General features: G+C 37.8%; 1 protein-coding gene across 1 annotated transcript in view; it reads left to right on the top strand.

Moving 5' to 3' along the window:
* Window positions 1–27805, top strand: part of SCIN (scinderin) — a 79653-nt gene that overhangs the window by 28794 nt on the left and 23054 nt on the right. Inside the window, exons 5-9 of the mRNA XM_065884218.1 lie at window positions 16592–16684; window positions 18871–19003; window positions 19406–19494; window positions 20319–20534; window positions 22948–23069. Coding sequence (XP_065740290.1) covers window positions 16592–16684; window positions 18871–19003; window positions 19406–19494; window positions 20319–20534; window positions 22948–23069 — 653 coding nt within the window. The remainder of the gene's footprint in view (window positions 1–16591; window positions 16685–18870; window positions 19004–19405; window positions 19495–20318; window positions 20535–22947; window positions 23070–27805) is intronic.

The raw sequence follows: 27805 nt of genomic DNA, 5'->3' as shown, positions 1-27805 counted from the left end.
TTTTTTGTTAAAAAGCATTCAGTGGGAAGTTCTGTTTTCAGAAATGTTCTTTTGTGGCCTGATTACAAGGGTAGGTAGTTGTTTGATGAATTACCTATGGACTTATGATAAACAAGTTTGACCTCTAGGCTTTCTTTTTTTTTTCTCTCTCTTTTTTATTTATTTATTTATTTTTTAAACATCTTTATTGGGGTATAATTGCTTTACAATGGTGTGTTAGTTTCTGCTTTATAACAAAGTGAATCAGTTATACATATACATATGTTCCCATATATCTTCCCTCTTGCATCTCCCTCCCTCCCACTCTCCCTATCCCACCCCTCCAGGCTGTCACAAAGCACCAAGCTAATATCCCTGTGCCTTGCGGCTGCTTCCCCCTAGCTATCTACGTTACTACATTTGTTAGTGTGTATATGTCCATGGCTATTTGTTAGTGTGTATATGTCCATGGTTCTCTCTCACCCTGTCAAAGCTCACCCTTCCCCCTCCCCTGACCTCTAGGCTTTCTTAATGTTGTACTGTAACAATAGAATTCAAAGAGCTCATGAACTTGGTTGGGAAAAAAATTACAGCTTCATTTTCACTGATTTCTTTGTGAAAATTTTCTCCAATTGTGAATGTAGTTGATAAACGATAGTAGCATGAGCAGAACTTGTGACTTTTCAGATCACACTATAGATATTGCATGTAACCTCAAAGTATCACTTATGCTCATCACTACTTGGTAATTATGGCAGTTATTAGACCTGCTTTTCAATAATATTATTTAATGAGTAAATGAAGAAGCTTATTTATTACTTTATGTTTGCTTTTTTAAATATATTTTGATTTTTTGATAGCTGTATTCTAATATAATTGGTTTCCATTGTAATACTAAGTATTTTATTTTATATGTTTAAAAAATACATTTATAGTAGGGGTTCATAGGCTTCAAAAGTGGTCCAAAATGGTCCATAGCACACAGACAAAAAAGGTTACCTCGTTTAAGGTAATGGGACACCAATTCTTTTTCTGAGACTCTAATGCAACTGTTGACTTTGCTAGAGGATTCCAAAAATCTAAAAATCTTTCAAAATATCTTATAAAATTGACCTGTTAAGTGACTCATTTTTAATGAGAGTTAAAAAAAATTATTTCCAAAAACGTTGAAAGTGTATATATGAAGGTTGGTAATGGCTTGAAGTCAAGGACTTTTCAACCAGTTAGATGATGTGATTGTCATGACTCCATATTCAATGCTGAATATTTGGAACATGTCTTTGTAACACATTCAAGTGCTCAACACTGAAAATATTGAAAAAAAATTTTTCTGAGAGTCTTTTGAAAAATTGATCTTTATTTAGAGGTAGTTCAACTATCTTTTGATCACAATATTATTTTCACACAGTTTTAATGTGGCTTATCTCTAGGATGATCATAAATTTATCCTTCAAACAAAACACTCTGGAGAGTAATAGTGGGCACTAACCAGACAGGACACAACATGCATTAACAAGAACCATCTGGGGAAACAGGATGTGTGGTCAGCCTCTTATCTGTATCTTAAGCACTTTTAAAAGCTTGTATGCCTAAATATGAAGGTAATCCTATAAGCAGAACTAACTAAAGCCTGTAACTAAAGTCATGTATACTCTGTGCTTGTTTTCTCCTAACTGTAAACATATTTACCATGAAAAGCTGCATGTAAATTATGTAAAGCTTTTTTCTTTTCATATTTAAAATAAGTAATCAATGAATGTGAAGGAAAATTAAGTATCTCACTAGCCCGAAGGTCTCAAACTTTCTTTGTTGATTCTACTCATTCTCGAAACATTAGGAGGGAGGCTAAAAGTCCCTTGAGGAAAAATGGCTAAGGTGAATAACTTATCAGTATGTTTTATAGACTTTCATTTTTAAAAAGATAGCATTGGGTAGATATCAAAAAAAGGATAAAGAAGGAGCAAGTTGTTTGAAACAACAACAAAACAACCAGTTCTTCTAACCTGGAAAGAGTTTTTTTCAATGTAATTTAATAAACTTGTTAAGTCTATAATCATTGTAAATGCTAGTGAAGGAATCCTGGCAGTAAAAATACTACAGGGAGATTGTTAGCAGATGCTTTGTTGTTGAACTGTTAGATTTCTTGCTTATATAAAAACACTGAGGCTCCCTGGAAAGTCATATGCACAATCATTATTTTAGATTTGGGTAAAAGAAGAAAATTGGAAAGAAAAATTAGAGTGTCATATGATGTCTCAGTTAATAAGTGTTTTTTTCTTTTTGTAAAAGCATGTACTTTATTATTAGAGACATAGCACAACAACAAGTGGGAGAGCAGGCAGAGGAACAGTTTGCTTAGTTAAGACAGAAGCAAGGCAGAGATGCACACCCGGAGAGCAAGGGTGTGGGCATCCTCCCTAATGAGGATGTGTTACAATAAGTAAGTGTTTATTGATCACTGGGTTGGTTCCGAGTAAAGTTCAGACTGTATTTTTTTGTCTGATTGAGAAGATAAGCATGTACCCAGTCTAAAACATAGTCCTAGAGTGGTAACAGGTTGTGAGGGTCCTCAAATGCCAGAGAAAACACGGTCAGAATGATACTACCAGTGGTTGAAAGACTTCTCTTATGTATTTTATTTTATTTTTTTTAAAATTTATTTTATTGAAATATAGTTGATTTACAATGTTGTGTTCATTTCTGCTGTACAGCAAAGTGATTCAGTTATACACATATATATATATGTATATACACACATTCTTTTTCATATTCTTTTCCACTATGGTTTATCACAGGATATTGAACAGAGTTCCCTGTGCTGTACAGTAGGACCTTATAGTTTATCCATTCTGTACATAATAGTTTGCATCTGCTAATCCCAAACTCCCAATTCATCCCTCCCAAATTTATGTATTTTAGACTATACGACAATAGCATATAAAATAGATTAATCTCCAGAGGATCTCCCAGTATAGGAATTGTGTTCATCTTGTTACTGTAAGTCATAATTGACTACTTGAAAATAAGAAAATTTATTCAATCATTCTTTTGAGAAGTTGATCAGATATTTATGATGTGCTCATCTGGTAATCTTGTAAATAAAATCTAGAGTTGAACTGTGCAGATATTTCTTAAATTATCCTTTAGATATCTATTTAGGCAAAGAGTAAATTTTAGTTATACTTCCCCAAAGTACTTTGCCCAATGAAATTTATATCTTAACAATGCTACTCTAAATTCCTTGAAGACAAGACATTGCCTTTATATCTGTGGAACCCTCACAGCTCTAACTCATTGCTCATTAATATTTAGAAAATTAATACAATTAACTGGGAACTTTGTGGTTCTAGAAAACCAATTACATTTGTCTTCCTGTTTTCTAGAGGATAGTATTGCTTTAAAAAATTCCCTGTGTTTTAGATGATAGTGTTGGTGAATATATGAACAAAGCCATATGGTTGATTAAGTTTTAAAACCAACTGCATTTATGTAGGAGCAGTTAGTGTTTAGATAAGGATAATCCATAGAGTCTGCTAGTCTTCTTTCTACAGATTGATAGTTACAGCTCATCTCCTGGAAAGTGATAACTGAGTCTTGAGCTTATCTACCTTCCCACGTATTAGGCAGATTGCATACACTCCAGGTGAGAGTACCTAGCACAGTAAGAAATAGACAGCAAATGTCTAAAACTTCATTCTGTGAATAAAAATGCATGTCCCCAGGAGCTGCAGTTGGATTCTGCCATCTGTAAAATCTTCCTTCCCAGGTCAGGTCACCCCCCTATTTAGTGTTCAGCAAAATTGGAAACCATTTCTGTTTTTGTCCACTTAGTGTGGACTAACACACACTAAGTGCACACTTAGCGTCCACTTTGTCCACTCTTCTTGCTGTTTAGTACACATCACTGCTGTCCACTGGCCTTGGCCACTGTGCGTGGCTGCTGCCTACAGTCTCGGTGCTGCCTCTCCTCACCACTGGGTTAAAAGTGAATGTGGGGCTTCCCTGGTGGCGCAGTGGTTGAGAGTCCGCCTGCCGATGCAGGGGACACGGGTTCGTGCCCCGGTCCGGGAAGATCCCACGTGCCGCGGAGCGGCTGGGCCCATGAGCCATGGCCGCTGAGTCTGCGCGTCCGGAGCCTGTGCCCCGCAATGGGAGAGGCCACAGCAGGGAGAGGCCCGCGTACCGCAAAAAAAAAAAAAAAAAAAAAAAAAAAAAAGTGAATGTGCTCCGTGCACTCCAAGGAACTACACAGCTGTAGAGCTTTGTTTTTGAAATCACCCAATATATTTGTCTTATCCTTAACATCAATGCTTAACATCAAAGGCGGTGGTGCTGACACTTCCCAAGGTTGTACAATTTAAATTTACAGAAAGTTAAAGCAGGAGTGATTTTGAACATTTAATCATCTAAGCACTGGAATAGTAATACAGTTTCAGCATGTAGAGCAAAAGGTGAAGAAAAAGCAAGCAGCAATTTGGAAATTTAGAATTGTCAACATTGCATGAAGCTTCTCTGTGGAAAATGTTTGCTTTCATAGCATAACCTTGAGTTTATTGGATTTACATGGCGTTATATTTTAATCTTTTAACTAAAATAACATTGTGTATTTGAATCATGCTTAGTCATTTTAAAAATTATACCATAGAGAATGGGAGAAACTTTATTTTATGGGGATGATTTTTGATTAGATAATCCCCATTTATCTTTGTAAAATAGTATTAAATGAACCAAAGAAGTGCCAATAATAGAAGTCGGGGAGCTGTTTTTTTTTGTTGTTGTTTTGCGGTATGTGGGCCTCTCACTGTTGTGGCCTCTCCCGTTGCGGAGCACAGGCTCCGGATGCACAGGCTCAATGGCCATGGCTCATGGGCCCAGCCGCTCCGCGGCACGTGGGGTCTTCCCGGACCTGGGCATGAACCCGTGTCCTGTGCATCGGCAGGCGGACTCTCAACCACTGCGCCACCAAGGAAGCCCAGGGATCTGTTTTGAAAACCCCCTTCATGAGCATTTTGGAACAGTGAGTATACAGTATTTTTAAAGGGTCTAAAGATTTATAGGAAAATAGTATAAATAAGAATCAAAATCACAGCTTTTTAGCATCAGTGAATAAACATGGGTGTTTTGAGCTCCTTAAATGTAAATCATAGTTATTTTGTGGGTTTGTAACGCACACACACCACTCATTAAATTATTTTCTGTTGCCCTCTTATTTCATTGTTAGTCACAACTCTGTACTTTGTGAGGATGGAAATTTGAGTTGCCTGAGATACTAATTTGGTCAATAGGCACAGTAAACACTTTTAACACTAAGAGACAACAAGAAGCATTTTGTGAGAGAGGTACACTGCTCTTTGTGTGCTGTCCAATTAGTTTTAGCTTCCTTGTTTATCCCTCCTTTATTTTCCAACCTCCTTTTGTAAGTTTTTGGGAAATTGAACAATGTCTGACATATTTTGGAATTTCCTATTTATATCACATGGTGTCTGGCACATCAGAGACGTTCACCAGAATTTGTTGTCTGAAATAACATTATTATGACAGCCAAGTGGAGAGAGAAGGTCCATTTATGGGTTTACCATTCAGAGAATTTTAAGGTAAAGGGGTCCAAAATATTTGCCACTCTCTCTAGATTAGTCCTCATATTACGTATAGAGAGGAAGTATCAGAGGTACCAGAAAATAGAAATCTTCCCTTTTCTTATATCTGTTGCATTGTAATTAAATCATTTCCCCTGTTTTGCTTTACAGCAATGATACTTAGTACACACCTCAAATCCAAAGATTATAGTGACGAGTAGTGCATGCTGCAAAGTTACGATGCTTCCAAGAGCACTATAGTTGCTGTAGCTATTTGTATCTACCATTTACTGAAGCTTACTTTATGTGCCAGGCACTGTTCAAGGCACCATTCATTTGTTGTCATTTATTTTAATGAATCTTTTATTTGGATGTCTAGTATTTAATTCAGATATCCATTTTGTTCCTCACCAATTCATCCAGTGGGGGAAGTAGAAATATTCTGAACAAAGATAAGAAATAGAGTAAAAGTATAGTTAACTATATACAGCAATAAGATGATAATTTTTCAAATAATCTTCCACTTTGTCACACCCAAGTTCAACATTGAAGAGTTGTGACCTCGCTGATAAGATGTCACTTTTATATAATCAGTCCAAACTAATACTACTTGGCAAGCATTTCTGAATGAGGTCATTTCTCCTTTAGTTTACAGCTGAAGTGAGGGAACAGTGATAGAACCCATCAACAGGATAACGCAATTCCAAGACATATGGGTTGTATGGAAGGGTGGGTTTTTTCTATATTTGAAATGATAAGCTAACACAAATATTAAACTAGAATGGCAAGTTTCTAGTCTCACTATTATTTATACTTCTCCTCATGTTTCTTATAATATTAGTGATTATATATATATATATATATATATATATATATATATAGTAAAAAAAGACTTACAGTAAGACTATATTTTCTTTCAGCAATTTTAGGTCAATTTCTTCTTATTCCTGTGCTAAGAATTAGCCAAACTCAAATATCAAAGGGTCAGATCTCTAAGATTCAGTGATTCACAACTCCTTGACATTCATTTTGTAAAATAAATAGTTAAAATATATAATAATCGTTCACTGTAATATTAATTTTATATGTTTCCTCTTAACATCTTGTGCTAAGAATTAGCCAAGCCCAGATATTAGAAGGTTGACTTTTCAAGAGTCAATGATTCACAACTCCTTAGTATTTATTTTGTAATTCTTGTTTAATATCATGAGGAAAAGTGTTCACGTATTGGAAAGAACTCCCTAAGATAGAGGCCATTTAGGTTGTGATTTTAAGTCATGTTTATCCAGAGCCAAGGATCGCACTGTGATGGAATTGGGTTATATTGACAGTACTTCTGCAAATGCAAAAGTGTTGTTATTGCTCTTAGAATTGCTGTTATCTTTGCAAAGGTATCCAGTGCATCACCATTTTACAATTGCTTTGTTTTGGATATGTGTGTGTGTGTGTGTGTATGTATATATATTTATATATATGTATATAGATACATATATATATATTTATATGTAAGAAGGATTTGTCAGGAAAGCATGGTTTGTTCTTGTCAATACAGTATCCTCTCAGTGGAAACTCTCAATAGGAAATCCTCAGTTCTGGATATTTCATAACATTTTACTAATCAGAAAACAGGTTCTAACGTACTATTAAACAGAAAATCTGTTAGTATCTGTACACAAAAAAGCCATACAAATATACTGGGAAATGAAGTCCTATACCATGTGTCACTGTGAAATTAAATATCAACGCTCTATTTCAATGAAGGCTGGTAACTAAAAAAGCCAACCAAAACTAAAAATAAATTTTGATGAAATCTGATAGAGGACATGTGGACAAGACAAATATGTTGACTAAAAACTGTTCCAAAGCAAGTAGCAAATGCCCCACAATTGCATATCATTTGCTCTGCTATTCACTGTCGTGGTGCTCCATTGCTAGGTGACGGCATAATTTCATCTTGTCATGCCTTACAAGGGTAAGGGCAAATGGCTTACTGGTCAGCTGAATGTTCTGTTCACTTTTTACTCTTTCTAGCTGCATTTTTCTTTATATGATGCAAGTGCTTCTCATCATTGACACAGAAATTCCATAATCTAAGAAGCAAATTTGTCATGGATTTTATTTGCTGCAGAGGAGGTCCACCAGAAGCACCACCAGGACAAACATTCAGTGTTTACTATACGACTGGCGTTCTTCTGTGGGCTGTACATGGATGAGCTAATTTAATTCTTACAACAGCCCTGTGAAGTGGATATAGTTATTATCCCCTGTCTTGGTCTGTGTTCCTCCAAAAGCCAACTTGGAGACAAGGACTTGGGAGCAGATTGTTATTTGGAAGATGATCCTGGAAGCGCGCGGAGTAGAAGTAAAATGAGGCAATAGTTTGTTAATAAGTTATTTACTGCTGCAGACGACTGGGGCTTAGTCCCTGAGGGGCCCTCTGAGAAACTGTATGTAGAACACTTCAGAACTGGCCCACTGAAGGCTGAGGTGGCTGCAGGATTTAGCTGGTAACTCCCATCCCTCATTTGTTGAGGGTCACTCCTTGGGTTTTAACTCCCCAGAACCTCTAGCCTGCCTTGTATGTAGATACAGTACAGCCTGGTGGCCAGATAATGCCGTCAGACAGAGAGCAGAAGGCTTTGGCCTTTAAGAAATTATCTGGCGATGACCTCTGAGGTAGACCAAGGTGAGATGGGCAGGGCACCAGTAGCATCTCTGCATCCTCACTTTGTGAAGAAAGTAAGTCGTAGAGGGACTATGTAACTTGCCCATGTAGGAATGGGAATGGGAGACCTGTGGTTCACAGATCATGGCAGATCTTCATTCCAGAGTGTGCAAATCTTAAATATGCAGAGAGATGGGAATCTCATCTGCTGGGAAGTTATTTTATAACTTCCAAAACTTTGCTACACACTTTTGACAATCATACCTATTTTATTACATATCATAAGTAATAGGTTTTGTAGCACAATTTTTGCACTCAGTGGGCTGCCTTGACCATTGATATCTCTTAGTGTCAGCATTCAACCTTTCATCCATACTATGGAGGCATTAGGTGCAGGGTAATTGGGGTAGCCATTTTCTTTGAAAGAAAATACATTCTTTTAATGTGAGTATAAAAGTCATGCAAATATTTTTCAAGAACCTCAGAGTATATGAAAGCCATTTTGAGTTTGCTCCATTAAATTTTGCTGCTTGGAAATTTCCTTAATTATGTAGATAAAGAGGAAACTCACAACTCTCTTGCCATAAAACTCCACCTAATCTCATTAAATGTTATATGTGAATCAGGTTTATTTACCTCACTTAATCATCATAATCATTGTGAGTGGTATTACTTATCATACTGTTTTAAATATGAGAATAAGGTCACAGAGTCACTTAGTTGTGGGTCCATCCAACTCAGGTTGTCTGATCTTAGCAAATGAAGGGATTGTCAAAAAGGCGAATGTGGGGTTGCCCACTGTGAAGCATAGAGATTAGGAACCCCAAAGGCCAATGATGAAAGTGTCCATTCAAGCACTGATCAGATACAAATGTCCAAATGGCTTTGAGATCTTACAATAGAAGGGTTTAATAATCCCCAGAAAGAGCAGAGGGCCTAAAATCTTTACCTAAGAGTTGACCCAGGGCAGCCTCCAGACTACCAGGCCTGCTAATTTTTCCAGGAGAGAAATTCTTTATGTGAAGGTACGTGAAAATCAGAAAGACTTGGCGGACCTGTCCTGCTGGTTAAGATGAGTGAGCCAGGCTCACAGAGCTGAAGCCACTAAAGGTTTAAATCATATCACCAAACCAGGCCCTAGGAGCTCTTCAAAGACACAGTGCCAGGGCTTCATTCAGAATCTCTGCGGATGGGATTCAAACTTGAGTGTTCTATATCATAACTCCTAGGTGGTTCTAATATACAGCCAGTGAAAAACAGCTGCTGTAGTTTAAAAAGTTGACGTTCTGGCTTACATATTTTAATAACTTGTGAGTTGGGTTTCCATGTTAAAGAAACTTGTAAGTTAGCTTTCTGTAATAGTAACCTGTGGATTAACTTTCCATATTATAATAATTTATGAGTAAACTTTCTCATGAGTTTGACCCTCTAAATCTAATCTCTAATCGTTGATGTTACAGTAATGTTGAGGTTCAGACCTGCGTCGTGATGACTTTCCCAAGGCCACAGCATTCTCTGCGTCCTCCTGAGCTACACTGTCAAATACAGCATCTGTGAGACATGTGGCTATTTAGGTTTTGATTTAAATTTCCTAAAATTAAATAAAATTTAAAAGTTAGTTACTTGGTCACATAAGCCACATCTCAGGTGCTCAGTAGCTACAGTTACTACTGTATTGGACACACAGATATGGAATATTACAGTTACAGAAAACTCTACTGGACAGCCCTGAGCTAGATAATGAAGCGAACCCTCTTTTGCAGACGCTTGGTTCACTTTGTCCTTTTATCCCAATATGTATTTCACAGGCTTTCTCTCAGTCTAAAGTACTTTATCCACTATTTGATGTGTTAAATTACCCTTTATTTGACATATCAATAAAGAGGTAAAAGTATTTTAAAGGCGGGGAAGCACATCACTGAGAGAAAGCAGGAGAGCAAATGTTGGAACCATACCCAGATTAAGTGGAGCTGGTTAAAGGAGTTTGTGGCTCTTCTCAGAATTGCCTATCATTTTATATGTGTTTCTTCCCTATTATCAAATAGTAGCCTTACCAAAGGCATAAAATGCGTTGAAGTAAACACACCGTAACTATGAAGCTGTACTTCACTTTAACAGTTTCTTTCTATATGCTTGAAATGTACAGATGTTTTTTACCAGTTAGGGAAAGGAAATAAGACACAAAAACTACTGAGTAATTAAAATCTTATCTCTTAGAACCTGGAAGCTTACTCTGTTTTTAGTGATAAAAGAAGCAGAGCCGTTTACAGTAAAATAATTAAGGTAAGAACAGTGCCATGTCTCATTATCTATATAAAGCACTGCAGTAGGAGTTGGAAGCCCTGGGGTTTACATCCTCGCTTTGTGTTTATAAGATTTGGGCCTAAGGCAAACTCCTAACCTCTTGCAGCCTCATTTTCTTCATCTGTCAAGATGAACTTGGTTTGGGAAGTACATAAGACACTCTACGTTAAATGTCGGTAGGACTTGACACCGGGGTAGATCATTTTGATCCCAGGTGACCTGGAGTTTTGAGTTATGTACTGTTCTTCCTCCAGGCCACGTATTATCCCCTCTTTTCTTATTCACTTTAATTACTTACTGTAGAGTGTCCAAGCATCTTGACTTTTCTGTCAGACATCAGAAGGAGGGAAAATGCATCTTGTGTGAGCAAGGTTGCAAATGTTGGAATTTTGTATCCAAAATATGTGGGGCTGGCTAAAAGATTCAAAATAAAAACAATTGCAAATGTGAAAGTTCAGTAAGGATTATGAAAATACGGCAAAGTTTTTAACTGCTTCGTCCTTCTTTCTGAGAAAACAAATTTACACATAGGCCAACTTATGTTTTAAAACAAAGCCACAGTGGGTCGTATAGAAGAAACATACAAGACGCTGAGGATGGTCTTGGCACAGGTCATGAAAACCCAGAAATTCTGAAGCTGGAGGATTGTGAATCTAAAGTTGGATTGTGTATTTGCTTTAATGATTTAATATAAATATCTTCTGAGTTATTCTGAATTGATCTCCTGTTGAAGGCAAAGAGTATACAGCGGGAAAGAAGGTCTATTTAGGCAGAGAACAAAATTGTATTTCCGCAAATTTCCAACCTCTTTAACATACTTGGAATAGTGACTTAACGTTGTTAAGCGTTTCTGTTACGTTACTGACAAAACAGAGAGGAAAAGATATAGATGCTCCCATTTTTGTATTCACATCCCATCTGTAACAAAATAGACTGTGCGATCTTTGGAGCCACTTAATTTCCTAGCTAAAAACTTAAGAACCCTGGGCCCCTGCTGGCTCCTTCTAGGTCTTTACATTAACAAATGCTTCTCTGATCAAAATGTCTTAGAGCAGTTAGGAATCCAGTAACATTTACTATCCTTTGATGAACTGAGTGGATAAGGCTGAGGCAGAAGCCTAAGGTAGACTGTAAGTTAAAATGAAGTGATATTATCTCTATTTGAAGTAATAAAATACTGCAGTTTATTCTACGGGGAGCAAAACAAATTCAAGAGGTCAGCGTTTTTTCTAATATAAGTTTTTACAGTTTTATTTATTAAAGAAAAATACATGTTTCTTGTTGAAATTTTACAAAATATAGTTGTAGTAGAGAAAAATATCACCCCAAGTCCCACCTTTGAAAAATGAGTGACCAAATATTTTCTAATCTTTGTTTCCACATATGCAGCTCTGTGCTTTTACAAGAAAGAGTTCATACCGTAGATAATGCTTGAAATCTAGATTTTTATTTGAAATGTTATGAAGATTTTCCTGATAATCAACTAATTTTTGATATTATAATGACTGTATAGTTTTCCGTTGTTCGGATATAGCCTAATTTATTTAATCAGTTCCTTCCATGTTGGACATTTAGGTGGTTTGCATTTTTTAATATTATATAATGCTGTGGTGAATATTCATTAAATTAATTTTTTGCATACATTTAAATTATTTCTTTAGAATAAACTACTAGAATAGAATAATTGGGTTAAATGATAGGTATGCTTTTAAGGTTTCTGTTACCTACTGGTCATCACTTTTAAGAATTTTCCTTCTCAGCAGGGTGCCTGGTAGAATACTGAATCTTTCCCAACACTAGATAAGGTCAGTTTTCTCCTGACCTTTGACAGTTTTATGCGTAAAGAAGTATTGTTGCTCTGTTATTTTACATTCTTCGGTAGCTCTTTCATGTTTGTTGCACCCTGTTGTATCTTCTCTTTAAGGGCTGCCTGCTCCCATAGCACTCTGATATGATGAGAGAACTTCTCTCTTTTGACCTTTAATGCCCACAGCATAGGCAGAACCAAGAGGAAAGGGGAGTAGACAGAGAGGATTTGGAGAAAGATGAAAGCTACGTGGAGAGGAAGGTAGAGCACCGTAACCATAGTGTATAGGACGTGTGCCACCTGTGGTATTTGCTGGCATTGTTCTGATCCGAATGGGAGAAATAAACGTGGCCCCTGTACAGTCTCTGCTATGAAAAAACTGCTTTATCTCCAGAGACAAGGCCTAAACAGTTAAGTGATGATCTTTTGAAGTATCTAGAAGAGGCAGTACAGCCTGTTAGTTGAGAACACACACTCTGGAGCCAGAGTTCAAATCCCGACTTTGTCACTTACTGGCTGCGTGACCTTGGTCAAGTTACTTAGTCTGTTTCTTCAGGCATAAAATAGGATAATAACGGTGCCACCTCATAGGCTTGTTATGAAGATGAAATGACTTAATAAATGTAAAGTGCTTAGAATGGTGTCTGGTACATAGTAACATGTAAGCATCGGTTATATTAAATTTTTAAAGGACTTAGAGTGGCACATAATGGACTTGAAAAGTGTTAGCTGAATACATGCAACGTAGTAAAAGGCAATAAATATATAAATAGATTCCAATATCTGTGGTTTAGACAAGTGGGGTACTATGTGTTAAAGGATAGTTTTCAAAGAAGTAAAATCATGAATCTCAGACAAATATAAAATAACCATGTCAAAGATGTCATTTAAGTCATTCACTAAGAAAACAACTAAGATATTATAATGAGTTCAAAGAGGATCCAAAGAACAGACAAAGGTATGGGCAGTGTTGAAATGAATTTGCTAGTAACTGCAAAACTGGCCTCTTTCACATGGCAGAAATTAGTTTCATCTCCACCAGACAAAATTCCTGTGCATCTCTGTGGACAAAATCATTTGCTGCTATCAGTCTTCTACTGGATTAAAATATAACTCAAAGAGAAGGAAAGGTGCAGACCTCTGTAACATCAGATCACCAGAAGGGTCCTTTAGACACCATCCATGGAAAGAATCTTTTTGTCCATTTCAAAGACTTGCCTAGTTTCTCTTGATTTAGGAAAGTATGCAACCAATTATTCTAAAAGTTACAGAAATGGCATTAAAGGAACCTATGCCAGAATCTCAGTCTCAACACTTAGCAGCTTTGTGAAAACAATTGCTTTGCCTCTTTGAGCATCAGTGACCTTTTCTGTAAAAATGATAATAACAGTATCTGGTTAATGGGAGCTCTTATAAGATTTAAATTACATGTGTCTAAAGCTCCTGATCCAGTGTGTGACTCATGGTAGACATCCAGTGAGTGGTAACTATTACTGTGCTAATTATAATTAACTGAATCAACCAAAGAATAATTGTTCAGTTTTGCTTCTGCCATAGCCAGTCTACCTAGGTAGCAGTTACATAGAGCATTAGGTACAGCCCTGGGGAAGGAAAGTGCATGGCTCCCAGTGGACATGGGAAACATGAGCTTGATTAGAGAAGGCTACTTGGTAGATGCTGGGAAATAATGCCAAGTAGGTCACATCCAGCCTCTTGAGGAGCCTTGGAATCCAGAGAGAAGAGTTGGGGCTCTGTCAGTAAGCATCCAGTTCAGAATCATCTGGAGCGCAGAATCCTGGGCTTCACCCCAGATCCACTGACTTAATAGCTGGCAGTTGGGAATCTGTATTTTATCAAGTTATTCAGATGTTGCTTGAGCACCTTGAACCTTAAGAATCACTGCTGCAGATAAAAGATATAAATCTTTATCTGGAGTCATATTCTTGAAGCATTGGAGTAAAGTGAAATAAGATGGGCCTTCCAGCCATTGTCCAGGATAACTTTCCAGATGAAAAGATGAGGGGGGACTGAATTGACAGGAGGGAATTGACAGGAGTAGGCCTACGCCGTGACTTGGGTGATGAAGAACTACATTAGGGTGGGGATGAATGTAGATAGGAAACAGTGACTCTAAACATCATCATAAAGAAGGAGAATTTAATGACTAAGAGGCTAGGAGACTCAAAGTAGAGGACAGGAGGTATTCAAAACTAACGACATGATTTTAAGTCCAGGTGAATAGAGGAACAGAGATTCACTGACGCAGACAGAGCGTTGAGAATGGTCAGTTTTGTGGAGAGATAAGGTAAGTTTGGAGCATGTTAGAGGATGCTGGTACTTTTAAGTAGAAATTTATAGAAAATAATTGAAGGAAAGGGGGGCTCCAAGCTGGAGTGGCAGGACTTGGCTAGAACAATAGATGAAACTTTCATGGAACATCCTGAGATAAGGGTTCTCTCTTGGCCTTCTTTAGATTGTCAAAGTATATGTTATTTCATACACAAAGGGTTACATGAGCTAAATGCTCATCACTTGAGAAACCTAAAATGGGTTTTTTTAATGTAGGCATTATCCTACCTGTAGAGAAAAAGAAAGGCTGTATTTACAGTTTATTTCAAAGATCAAAATGTGTGGCATAGTTGATAAGGTGAACGTATTAAATTATTTTCCTCTTTCTAGGAAGGATGTAAAGTTTGTAAGGGTTGTGCAGGGTGGTTGGAAACTCTTTTGTATGTCCCAGTGAGGTGTTTGGTAAATGCTTAGTTGTTGAACTGAATTTTAAAATGATATCTGACAATATACAGCCTCCCTGTACCTCTGGAGTTAAGCCTGTTTCTGGTAAATTCCCTGGTAAATTCCCAACTATGCTACAGTCCTTTGAGAGGCTAAGATCCCTAGCTAATATGGGAATTGTTGTCTGAAAATTAAAAGTTCGAGTATGTCCCAAATCTCAGGCTTAGTCCACTGGGAGACTTCCCAGTATTAAATATGTCCTTAACCCAAACTGTTGATTCCAAACTACTGTCTTGGTTGAAGTAGAATTTCTAAAGGGTATATGAGACCTTTCACTGCTCTTATAAGTTACACATATTTCTACCAATGTAAAACTGTTTTTTAAAAATAAGCACTTTTGGTTGTATTTTAATTTTTGTCTTGATCCTACTTTTAGTAAAAAAAGAAAAACTATATTATAATCATTTAGTGTGGTCAGTAATTAAAGGGTTTTATTGATCACTGTATAAACAAAACGATGGGCATATTCTGAGAGGAAATAAGTCTTTAATGTATTTCTAAACTCGAGGCTGTGGTGTGCTCGTGCAAGGATTAGAATTTATATACATTTTTATTGTTGTCTGGTATTCAGCAGTATATACTTTCACATAATATATTGTGAGGAATACTGACTATAAAGCACATTATGCAAGCAATCTCATTGTATATTAAGTATTTATTGAATCTAAGTGAATAGCTTCTTTGTATTTTCTAAACTTGAATTTATATCTATGTATTGTTATAAAAATCACATTGTTTTCAATAAATTTATATTTGATTCCCATCCTTAACATCCTATGATATTTGTCAATTAATTAAATTAATTAAGGTGCTTTATAGACTTTTTTTGTGATTTTGGTGTACAGAAATTCAAAGCAGATTCAAATGTATTTTCTACCAAACGCTTTACTTGGACTTTTGGATTGCATCAGATATGCGAAGAATAAATAAATGCATTCATTCATTCAACATTCATTTATTCTATGCCAAAAATACAGCAGGAAACAAAGCATGGTGTGGTTAATTTACACTTTCGTCTAAATCAGTAATGATCATAGTACTCTACCCTCAGATAGTAATTTTGACCAAGTCTTTGTGATAATAAATTAATAAAGCCTATAGATTGCTGCTAGAGGCAGAGGTCATGGAAGAAATTCTGTTGTAGAACTGAACGTAGAACTCAAATTTTAATTAATTTCTCCTAGTTTTCAATAATACGGAGAACTACACTTTCAAGTTTGGGATTTCACTTTCTCCTTCACATCACCAGCAAACTCACTGTTTACTAAATGCCATTGATTGATATGACCCATGGTAAAAGGACAATTTAATATGACTGGTGAGACATGTCTGAGTCTGGTCATTTTGATTGCCAATATTTTATAATCTATGACTTTAGAAATGTAAGCTGTTTTACTTTTTTTTTTTTTTAACTTTGCACCATTAATGAGAGGTCTTTATCTTTTATTTGTGTACTTTTTTTCCCAGGTTTTAGGGGAAAAGCCGGAGCTTAGGGATGGAGAAGAGGATGACGACATGATAGCAGACATAACTAACAGGAAAATGGCTAAACTCTACATGGTGGGTTCACTGTTAGGGAGTTCTGTTGTTTTTACTGGACTGGAAGCTGCTGGGGAGGCCTGTACTGGGAGGGACTCTTTGCTACAGATGGCATTTCTCCTCATTGCCCTCAAAGAGAAATGTGTGGGCAGAATCCGTTCTTTGCTCTAGCATAGTTATTTAAATTCCTCTTTCTATTACTTTTAAAATTTTTATTAAAAACAGCAAATAATAACTTGCTGTGATTTAAATAAAATTATATATTGTTGCTGTATTAGTTTGCAGCAATCTGTTTTGATACATTACATTCAATAAAATGTTTCCTTCATGAAGTAAAAAAACTTTGTAAGCTTTTTCTTATAAAATCTTAATAAGCTATAAAATCATCCCCTTATTTAAAATATCCTGTTTAGCCATCATGAAGGCTTTTTTTGTTATGAGCACAAGGCTATCAAATCAAACCGCTGGAAGGAAACGGGGTAAAAACTGTCCTGGGTGTTGGCAGACTTAGTTCCATGTCAGCTCTGTGGGAAGGACTGCCTGGGTGACCTTGGGCAAGACATGGCCATTTTGGGTCTTAGTTTTCTTATCTGAAAAAAAAAAAAAGAGAGATAGATTAAATTAGAAGATTACTCAGGTTCCTTCCAACTCCACAATTTCATGATTTTATTGCTGTTCAGGGTAACAAAATCCACAAGATGTACCAGTTGAGGAGACGGTTCAGATGGGACCCTTCAAGCGTTCCCTCCCCTTGTAACTTTCTAAGCATGTGATTTGGAGCAGACCTTAATCTCCCTGCAGAACTGAATAGTTTTCTCATCTCTTACAAGAAGGGATTATATTTGCTGCTCTTTAAAGGGACCTTCTGGCTCAGACACGCTGTGATTTTAAATGAAGATCAAGTTACTAACTTGTATAGAATAACTTCCTTTTTGTAGAATGGGAGGGGAAGTAGATTCTTTTCCTCCTAGATGACAAAGGAAAACGTGGTTACCACTCCTAAATACTGATAATTTTAATATAAGCCACACAGAAATTGTTATTCTGAAGACTTTGTTGCTGCTTATTTTTTATTACTGTTTCTAAAACCCAATTGCAACAGTTTAACAAATATCTTTTGTGTCACATCATCAAATAAAGCTGTTCTCCTTCTTGGACAGCATTATGGGACAAGGGAAATATTTTAAAATGTGAACATGTTAATGCTGAAACAATGCTCCCTCTAGTGGATCTTTGATGTATTGCATACATCTAACTCTAAAGTTCTTTTGAAAATACTTTAATTTGGGATTGCTGAACAGAGCTGGGAAGCAGAGTCACCTAGGGCGATGTCTAAAAATACAGAATTCAAGCCCTACCACAGTGCTGCAAAACCCCACCACTGATCTAGGTAGGGCCCTCAAATCTGCATATTTAACAAGTGCCCAGGTGGATTACCTTGCAGCCTACCAGGCCTTTGAAAAACAATGAATTCTAACTTAGCAAATTTTGTAAGATCCCCTGAAACTTAAAAAAATATATATTATGTAGTCGTTTACAAACTTCAAGAGTCTAGGTAAGTTTACTTGTGACACAATTTTATTTGTGACAGATGATATTTACTTTGATAATTTACACAAAGTATTTAAATAAATGGAGGTAAATTACAGGCCCCATACTGAAAAAAATCTGTAAGCATAAACTGTAACGTATCAATGCCTTCCTTAGCACAGTGTCTGGCATATGACAGTACTCAGTAAATGTTGAATGAATGAATGTTTAAGCTTCAGCTTTCTGTGTGTGTGCAGTGAGTGTAAGGTTATTACCTATTTAAAAGATCGTTGTATTAATAAAATTAAGAAATAATCTTGTTAAAGTTCATTGTGTGGTGCCTAGTATATATGAAATCACCACAAACCTTATCCATTATTATTATCATTATTATTTTCTGTGTTGAAACTTAACTTTTTATTAGTAATACTTTTAACCCCAAAGGACTTTAAAAAAGCCTTTCTAAGGGTATAACTGGGTTCATGGGGTTTTTTGTTTGTTTGTTTTCTTTGAAATAGCTTTGTTGAGATATAATTTACAGATTGTAAAGTTTATCCATTTAAAGTGTACAGTTCAGTGGTTTTTATTACATGTACAGAGTTGTGCAGCCATCACCATGATCAAAGAGTTTAGAACATATTGACCATCCCCAAGCAAGCTCATGGTTTTCATGTTAGGTTTCAGATGCCAGTGGCTCCATGAAATTGAGCATGGTGGCAGAAGAAAACCCCTTCTCCATGGCGATGCTGCTTTCTGAAGAATGCTTCATTTTGGACCACGGTGCTGCAAAACAGATTTTTGTATGGAAAGGTAAAAAATGCCATTGGTATTGTTGATGTACTTCAGATTTATACATTTTTCTTCGGAAAGGTCAATAAAACATCTTTTCTAACTTAAAAAAATCTTACGTTTCTGCGTGATCTGTAAAATGCAGACATCAAACCCATATTTTCTTCCTACCAGCATTATTTACCAGGGATGATGGGGAGAAAGAAAGCCTTTGGGCACTATAAAAAGAATCGTTTTTATACCGAGTGTTCATTACAATATTGTTAAATATATTTAGTATACTAGGAAAATTTTGCTATTCTTTCAGGGTTGTAGTTAAATTCAGTTATAATTCTGTTTATTTTTTGGTGCACAAATATTTCTTAATCATATAATACCTTGCTTCTCTGAAATTCTGACTCTTTCATATATCTTGCATGTTAGGTAGAGATGCTAATCGCCAGGAGAGAAAGGCTGCCATGAAGACAGCTGAAGAATTCCTAGAAAAAATGCATTATTCTACTAATACTCAGGTATGTGTAGAAATGAACTGGCTAGAAAAAATGTTTTTAAACATGGGAGCTCATGACATCGCCACAAAACTCATGAAAGAATTTGGTTCAAAATAACGTATGCATGGAAGTCATTCTCACGTGTGTGCCATGCTGTATCATGCGTCCCTAGAACTACATCTGTGTGGAGGATGGAATTTTGCAGAAGTTGGAGATCAGACCTTCCATGGGACTTTGTGATGAGAATAAGAACACATCCACTTCCTCCATAGCCTTTAAGTCAAGATGATCGACCACAATTGAATTAGCTGAGAGCATTTATCAGTTATTCCTTAGAGCAATTTGTATAGACATGGACTAATGCCCAGAGAATATTTGCCTTCATGGAGATCAGCATAGACACTGGATAGTTGCTCTTCTTTTCTGAATCGCTCAGCCTCATCTTTGCTCTTCATTTTTATGTCCTGGCACAAGTAACACAACGAGATCATTTCTTTCAGGTCACAGACATCTTATGAACCTAGTGTAGGAAAACAGTCAAACTTATTTGACTGTAATGATAACCTACAAAATAACTTTATTCTTCTCTCAAACATCGAGATTCGGTGGCAATTACTTTAGCTGTAAGAAAAAATAAAAGCCAGGTTGCATTGTTTTAGCTTCGTATTTGATAACCTTCCCTTTTGCATTCAATTAAGGATCCCAGCTTCCAAGTTTACATCTGTCATCACAAAAAACAGGATCATCTTTGCATTTCCTCAGTTTTTTTCTCCACTACTAGATTAATGTTTTTCCTTGGTCTCTTATTTTTCTGTTGATAATTATTATTATTTTTTAAATTTCAGATTCAAGTTCTTCCAGAAGGAGGTGAAACACCAATCTTCAAACAGTTCTTTAAGGACTGGAGAGATAAAGATCAGAGTGATGGCTTTGGGAAAGTATATGTCACAGAAAAAGTGGCTCAAATAAAACAAATTCCATTTGACGCCTCAAAATTACACAGTTCTCCAACAATGGCAGCCCAGCATAATATGGTAGATGATGGTTCTGGCAAAGTGGAGGTATTTACATGTTTTTGTTCATTTGTTTGTCCTTGTCAAGCCCATTTATGGCAAGATATGTGGAAATATAACTTCAGGAAACTACAAACTGTGTAAATTGTGAATTTTTATTATTAATAAAAATGGTTCAAGACTGTGTATTAAACCAGGGAGTTTAAAGCTGGAAGAGCTGTTGTCTGGCCTTCAGTCCTAGTTTACAGTGTGTGTGCTGAGATTCTAAGAAGTTAGGCGATTTGTGCAAGATCACCTAATTATCACCTTAGAGGCCTCCATGGAACCCAGCCATCTCCATCTTGTTTCCTGGTCCAGAAATGCTCCTGCTCTTGCAACTGGGATTGTCCAGTGAGGGCGCATTGCTCCAAAAGCACCCACTACATAAGTGTGTCCTTCCCTTGCACTGTAGAGGCATTCACAAAGGCAAATTGGGCATGTGTCATGTGCCAAAATCACAGATATTTTTAGAGCATTCAAATTGAGTTTGTTTGTTATTGCTTTTTTTTTTTTTTTTTTCCGGCACGCGGGCCTCTCACTGTTGTGGCCTCTCCCATTGCGGAGCACAGGCTCCAGACACGCAGGCTCAGCGGCCATGGCTCACGGGCCCAGCCGCTCCGCGGCATGTGGGATCTTCCCGGACTGGGGCACGAACCCGTGTCCCCTGCATTGGCAGGCAGACTCTCAACCACTGTGCCACCAGGGAAGCCCGGTTATTGCTATTTTTTGACAAAAATTGTTAAAACCCTCCTAAGAATTCTCGCTAACTAAAATCTCTTGACATTTAATCTGCTGTTGGGTCATCTAATTTAAGGGAAACTGGATAATGTCACTTCCATTCTAGAATATGTTGCTGGCTTTCCACAGTCTTCCTGGGAACGTCCATCCTCAGGTGGGCCTCCTGGACCTCCATGATTGACCCTTGCTCTCTGCACCTCAGCCTTCCACATCCTTGAGCACTCTTCCCCTCTGCCATCTGGCTAACATTCCCATTCCTCCTTTGTAACTCCGTTAAGTCACAAGCTGCCCCTCTTCCGAGAAGCCTTCCCTCCACACTGAAATGACCTTTTTCTGTGCTCAAGCCATAAGTAATATTCTTCATAGAATTTATCATATAAGTACCACAGAATTGTTCATTTACTTACAGGTTTCTCCTCCCAGACCTCTTGTCAGTTCCTTGAGGGAGGGAATTGAATAATTTATCTCTCTATTCCCAGAGCTTATCACAATGCTTGGACCAAAGTATACAGTAAAAAGATTTAAAAGTTTTTTCTCTTTTCAGAGACATGAAGTGTGAATCTAAGCTGTGCAGGGGTTGTGGGAACTGCGAAGGGAGAAGTGCCCCTCCCCCTACCCCCGACCATGATCGCTGTCAGAGGGGTATTAGCTTCTGGGGCTGGGTCTGTCTCCTGCTCAGACATCCTTTTCTGGAGCTCAACACAGCCAGCAGACTGCATGGCAAACGTGGCTCCCAGCACCAAGTGTGTCCCAGCTGCAGTCTCCACGTTAGGGCACAGCATCTCTGAGATGCCCTCCCGTGCCATCTCAGGGATATTAACATCCAGGGCTTTCTCTAGGTTTTTGGGTTTAGCCAGGCCATGCTGCCGTTGTTCCTCTGGGATGGCCTGGGAAGGCTGCTCTCTGAAAACTCTGCACTGCTCTTCTGCACTTGCTTATCTCCTTGTTTGAAAGCAAAGGGTCCATCCTGAGCCTCCCCAGGACCCAGGCAGGACGGTGCTCGCACACATAGTGCCTGCAGTCTCTCAGTCAAGTGTTACTTTCCCGTTTCATTTACAACTCTCATCTCTCCAACTTTTAATCTTTAATTAAAAGTGCCTTTAATCTGTGACGAGGATAAGGAAATAGAAAATAACTAGTTCTGCCTGCTTTTATCTTAATCAGTCTCATGCCTAGATGGTGGCTTTTGAAAATTAGAAGTCATTGCAATTGGTATTTTTATTATTTGGTCACAATCTGCCACTCTTACCTGGGAAACCAGTAGTCTCATGGTTTAAAACACAGGGAAAAAGAAATTTTAAAAAAATTACTTCCAAACTGATGAAAAATTTTATGTACCTTAAGAGATGTATTTCTGAGCGGAATATTTCAGTTTGTTATTCCACTAGAGTGTCATGTTATTTTCACTAATGGATCAAACAATATGTATTTATTGATCAGCAGGCTCAGAACTGAGCTAAGTACTGTGAAGGGTACAAAAGAACTAGAAGCGCTTAAAAAGTCAATAACCAAATTGCCAAATGGATAAAAATTTCTTCCTGTTGCTTAATTTGTAAACTAGTTAGAAAAGTAATTTAAAAGTTGCTTAATGACAGATCTAAACCAAAATGATTTTTAAACCTCTGAGAAGTATCATTAGATCAAGAAAATTTTGATTTGGGTACACATATTTCATTACTTTTAGATTTGGCGTGTAGAAAACAATGGTAGGATCGAAATTGACCGAAATTCGTATGGCGAATTCTATGGTGGTGACTGCTACATTATACTCTACACTTATCCCAGAGGACAGATTATCTACACCTGGTAAGTCTCCCTCTTTCATAAGATCTCAAGTTCCGTTGAGGTCACATTTTCCTCCAAAGTTAAATTTCATTAAATTCCATGCAATAGGGGGTAGAATTATCCTATAAATATACCAGTGAGGTTTGTATAACATGCAAGTAGTATTCTTTTGATATGATTTTGATTGTATTCTGTAGCTGCTGTCCACAAGCAGGAGGGGTTAGATAAGTGTCATCCTTTCTAATCTAGGAGAAAGGCTTTGATAGCCCAAGGGTAGTGTTCCTTTAGTGGATATACAGTTGAGTAACTCATCTCCTATGCAAGCTAACACTCCAACTGGCATCAGGTGCCATGTCTTCTTGCTAAAATTCACAGAGCCCATCCTGATTGGAGCTGCAACATTTCAATGATGCAAATCTTCTAAGACATGTATATAATTTATGATTCTATTTCATACTCCAGAGACCTCAAATTGTTGCATCCTTATTCTTTGTCCTCATGAAATTCATAGCAGTAATGAAGAAAAATGCCATTGCATCCATATCTCATATGGTTTTTGCATAATGACTTGAGTTAATTGAAGATTAAGTTTACTTAGAGAGAGCCAGTGCCAATGGGGAGTGTCCAACCAAGTAAGTGAAGTACACATAGCATGCTGGACTCTTCCAAAGGGATGGGGTTTCTGCAACAAATCATGCAATGTGGGATTCTCAAACTTTTTTTTAAGTGAAATCAGGAAAAGTAGAATATTTCTGAGAAGACTGAGAAAAATAAAAAGAATTTTCAAAAAAGATCTTAAAGCTGAGGGCTGTAGGCCAAAGGTGCAAGGGTGAAGCAGGATCCTGCCTTTGCCTACATGGTGATGGCAATCTTCAGGGAACATATTGAACGTATGCAGACTTAGGTGTCTGCTGATATCGTGACATTTCTCTCTGGTGAGCGTCCCACCAGATGACAGAGACATCTGTCCACACAGTGTGACCACTTAACACTTATCCTGGCCAGTGCCTTGAGCTTAACCAAGTAAAGGAGATGAGATGATTTTCCCTATCCCATAGTTCTTGGTACCCAAAGGGTGGTCTGTGAACCAAAAGCATGGGCGTCACTAGGGAGCTGGTTAGAAAAATGTCAGGTCCTCTCTTTGACCCACTAAAGCAGAACCTGCATTTGAGCAAGATCTCAGGATGATTCATACGCGCTTTAATGATTGACAGGCACTGCCTTAGGCAGCGGTTCCCAACACTAGCTGCACATACTAACCTGGACAGTTTTTCACAAATCCAAACGCCTGGCCCCCACTTTATACCAAATAAAGGTGGTGGTAGGACTCCCGAGATTCTAATGTACACTGTGGCATTAATGAGAACCACTGTGTCCAGGGACATTTCTGACTCCACAGTCACATCATATCCTGTCACAGATGAATGTATTGAGCTACTTAGCTCTATGTTTAAGATGCCATCTTCATAGTAACCATTTTTTTGAGCAGCATGTTTGTGCCAGCAAAGTGCTAGATGTTGCCATATATTATCTTTCTTCCTCACAACCAGATTATTTTCAAGTGAAAGGTAAGATAAAAAAGGGAGGAGGATGGGCTTCCCTGGTGGCACAGTGGTTGAGAGTCCGCCTGCCAATGCAGGGGACACGGGTTCGTGCCCCGGTCCGGGAAGACCCCACATGCCGTGGAGTGGCTGGGCCCGTGAGCCATGGCCACTGAGCCTGCGCGTCCGGAGCCTGTGCTCCGCAACGGGAGAGGCCACAACAGTGAGAGGCCCATGTACCTCAAAAAAAAAAAAAAAAATTTAACCCAAGGTCACAACTCTTGTAACTGGTGAAGCAACATTTCACACCTTGATCTGCAGATCTCTTTAAGGCCTGTGTGCAGCTATACCTTGGTAGAAGCTGTGTCCTTATTTTGCAATTTCCTTTTCTAAAATTTTAATTCAGAGAAGTGTGTGCAAAGCGTGGCATTTGTAGGGATAAATTTATTGTTCCGAGTCAGCTTTTCTTTTACATTCTGTTTCTTGTTCTTCCTCTTAATTCTTTTTGGTATGTAAAAAATATAATTAATTGTAGCACTCAGATCAAAGAAGAAAGACTAAATAAGTAATTCAAGAGAATGTTTTGAGGAATTAGCAGTTTGTAATCCATGTCAATAACTATGTGGATATAACTAAAACAGATTAAATCAGGTCGTAAATTTTAAACGCAGTAGCTATTCCTTCAATCGTACGAAAGTATTCATAGAGCGCTTTCTATGTGCCAAGCACTAAGCTAGATACTAAAGATACAGTGGTGAAAAAAAAAACCCAAAACGTTGCCCAAGAATTTATACTTTAAAGAGAGAAAGATGGTTATCAGGCATTTCAATGAAATATGAAGGGTTTAAGATAAAACCAAGCTGAGTGATCTTTGGGGAATTAGGGACAGACACTCAAGCTAACTCCTAGGCTATCGGTGAAGGGCTCTTAGAAGCGACATCTAAGTAGGAGCAAAAATGGGAACGATGAAAGCAAGCACATAGGGAAGTTTTTCCTAGCAATGCAGGGAAAATCGTGCTCTACTCGGTTAGTAATGATGTATGGCTAGAGCAAAGTTAAGGAGCAAAAGATAAAACTAGAGAAATTAGAAGGAGCTAAATAGTGAATGGCCTTGTAACTATCCTGGGGAAGATGAACTTTATTTTCAGGGCGTTGGGAGCCAGTCAAAGAGTTCACACAGGGGAGTGACATGATTGGTTTCCATCTTAAAGAAATTATTCTGGTTAACATCTAAAGAATGGACTGGTGGGAGATTGATGGCAGAGAGGCCATTTGGAATTTGTTGCAATAATCCAACTGAATGATAATATGGCCAGAGTTCAGTGTAAGGGAGGGAAAGGATGAGCAAGTGTGCAAAGTACTAACAAGTTGACATCTGAATGACTGGTTACAGAGAACGGAGAAGATGACTGAGTCAAGGGTGGCCCCAGATTTCTGGTATGTGCACAGGCGGGTAGTGTTTTATTCGCTGAGATAAGGAACTTAGGAGGAGGACAAGTTTGGTCCTCACTGTAAAGAAATCAAAGAGAAAAACAAGATGGAAATATGTCACATTTTTAATAGTCATGACCTTTGGGCTAGGACTGGGGCTGGGGGAGGGGGTCATTTAGTTTTCTTCTTTCAGTTTGATGTGTTCAAGGTTTCTGTGATGAGAATGTATGACTTTTTGAGATATCAAGAATATAAGTTAGATGCTTGAGTCCTCTTGTGAGTTTTTGTCATTTAATATCATGGATGTTAAATATGTCAGTTTGTTAATATTGTATGGTTTGCAGAACTTCGAAAACTTCCGAAAAGGTAGCAAAGAGGCATTTAGAAAATGCCTCTTGAAGACTAGCTTTCAAATTAAACAGCTTTCCAGTTTATGTGATAATTTCAATGCAGGGACGTAAATAGGTTAAATCCAAGAAGCGGAGTTGAAGGTGACAGACTAGAATTAAATCACTTTGTCTCTTTATTTCTGAAACCACTTATATTCTAAAATGATAGGAGAAAAATAATTTCAGCAGTGATCTTTCTCTGAAATGTCAAGTAGTTGAAAGTGAACAAACTTTGAACAATGGCAATGATGAGTCACTTGAAGCAGTAAATTCCATTTTCATGCAGCATTTATTTTTAATGAGTAACAAGCGCCACAGATTTATAAAGAAGAAATCATATCAAAGTAGATTGCTTTTTTTCCCCCTAGGCACAGGATTTCAAAATTAGAGGCGAAGAGCAACTTTATTGTATCTTGATTGCAGTGGAGTCCTTGACCTCCTGGGTCATAGATCAATAAAGCAAATTGGTTTGAATCTGTGTGGATGGAAGCATGAGTCACTTTGACATGAAGAGGAAGAAGGGCTCGAGATGAACAGTGAAATATTTGTTAAGAGTGTCAGACGGCAAAAGTTTGGTGAGGGTTTTCAGTTTTGCTGGTTGAAATACTCCAGGAGAAAAAATAGTAAAATGGTGACAAAAGTTTGGTGATGTAGTCTATTAGTTAGTTGAATTTTTTTCCTGCAGAAAAAAAAAGTAAATGAAGAAACATCCAAGAAGTTGCAGATGTGAGGAAGGAAGGACAGGTGATAACAGACCCTGGTGTTTCCTCAGCTCTGTGTTACACCCCAGCCGGTGCTCCCAGTGGCTCCCGGAAGTGTTTGCTAGCATGATAAGCTCATGGAAAATTTAGGCTATTAGCCTTAAAAGACTGTATCTTTATGGGTGCCTTTGTTATGAAACGCATTTTTTATTTCTTTAAACATATGCCTGACATGAGCATATCCTTCCGTTTTTTTGCACCCCACTGTAGAACATTTTAATATCAATCACTTGACTCTGTTGGTTCAATGAAATATTCTGAGATAAATGAGACGTACTCCCTGAATTCTGTAGCCACAAGCCACCCTAGAAAGAGAAGTTGCAAATGAACTGGATGAATTGATTCATTGACTCTTTTTTTTTTTTTTGGCTGTGTTGGGTCTTCGTTGCAGCACGTGGGCTTCTCTCTAGTTGCGGTGTGCAGGATTTCTCTCTCTACTTGTGGCGCACCAGCTCCAGGGAGCATGAGCTCTGTAGATTGTGGCATGCGGGCTCTCTCATTGAGGCGTGAGCTCAGTAGTTGTAGCGCATGGGCTTAGTTGCCCTGTGGCATGTGGGATCCCACTTCCCCGACCAGGGATCGCACCTGTGTCCCCTGCATTGGAAGGCGGATTCTTTACCACTGGACCACCAGGG

The sequence above is a fragment of the Phocoena phocoena genome, chromosome 9 (genome assembly GCF_963924675.1).
Source record: "Phocoena phocoena chromosome 9, mPhoPho1.1, whole genome shotgun sequence".
In the NCBI taxonomy this organism is placed as follows: Eukaryota; Metazoa; Chordata; class Mammalia; order Artiodactyla; family Phocoenidae; genus Phocoena; species Phocoena phocoena.
The sequence above is the reverse complement of the archived record's forward strand: the minus strand, read 5'-3'. Positions and strand labels throughout refer to the sequence as shown.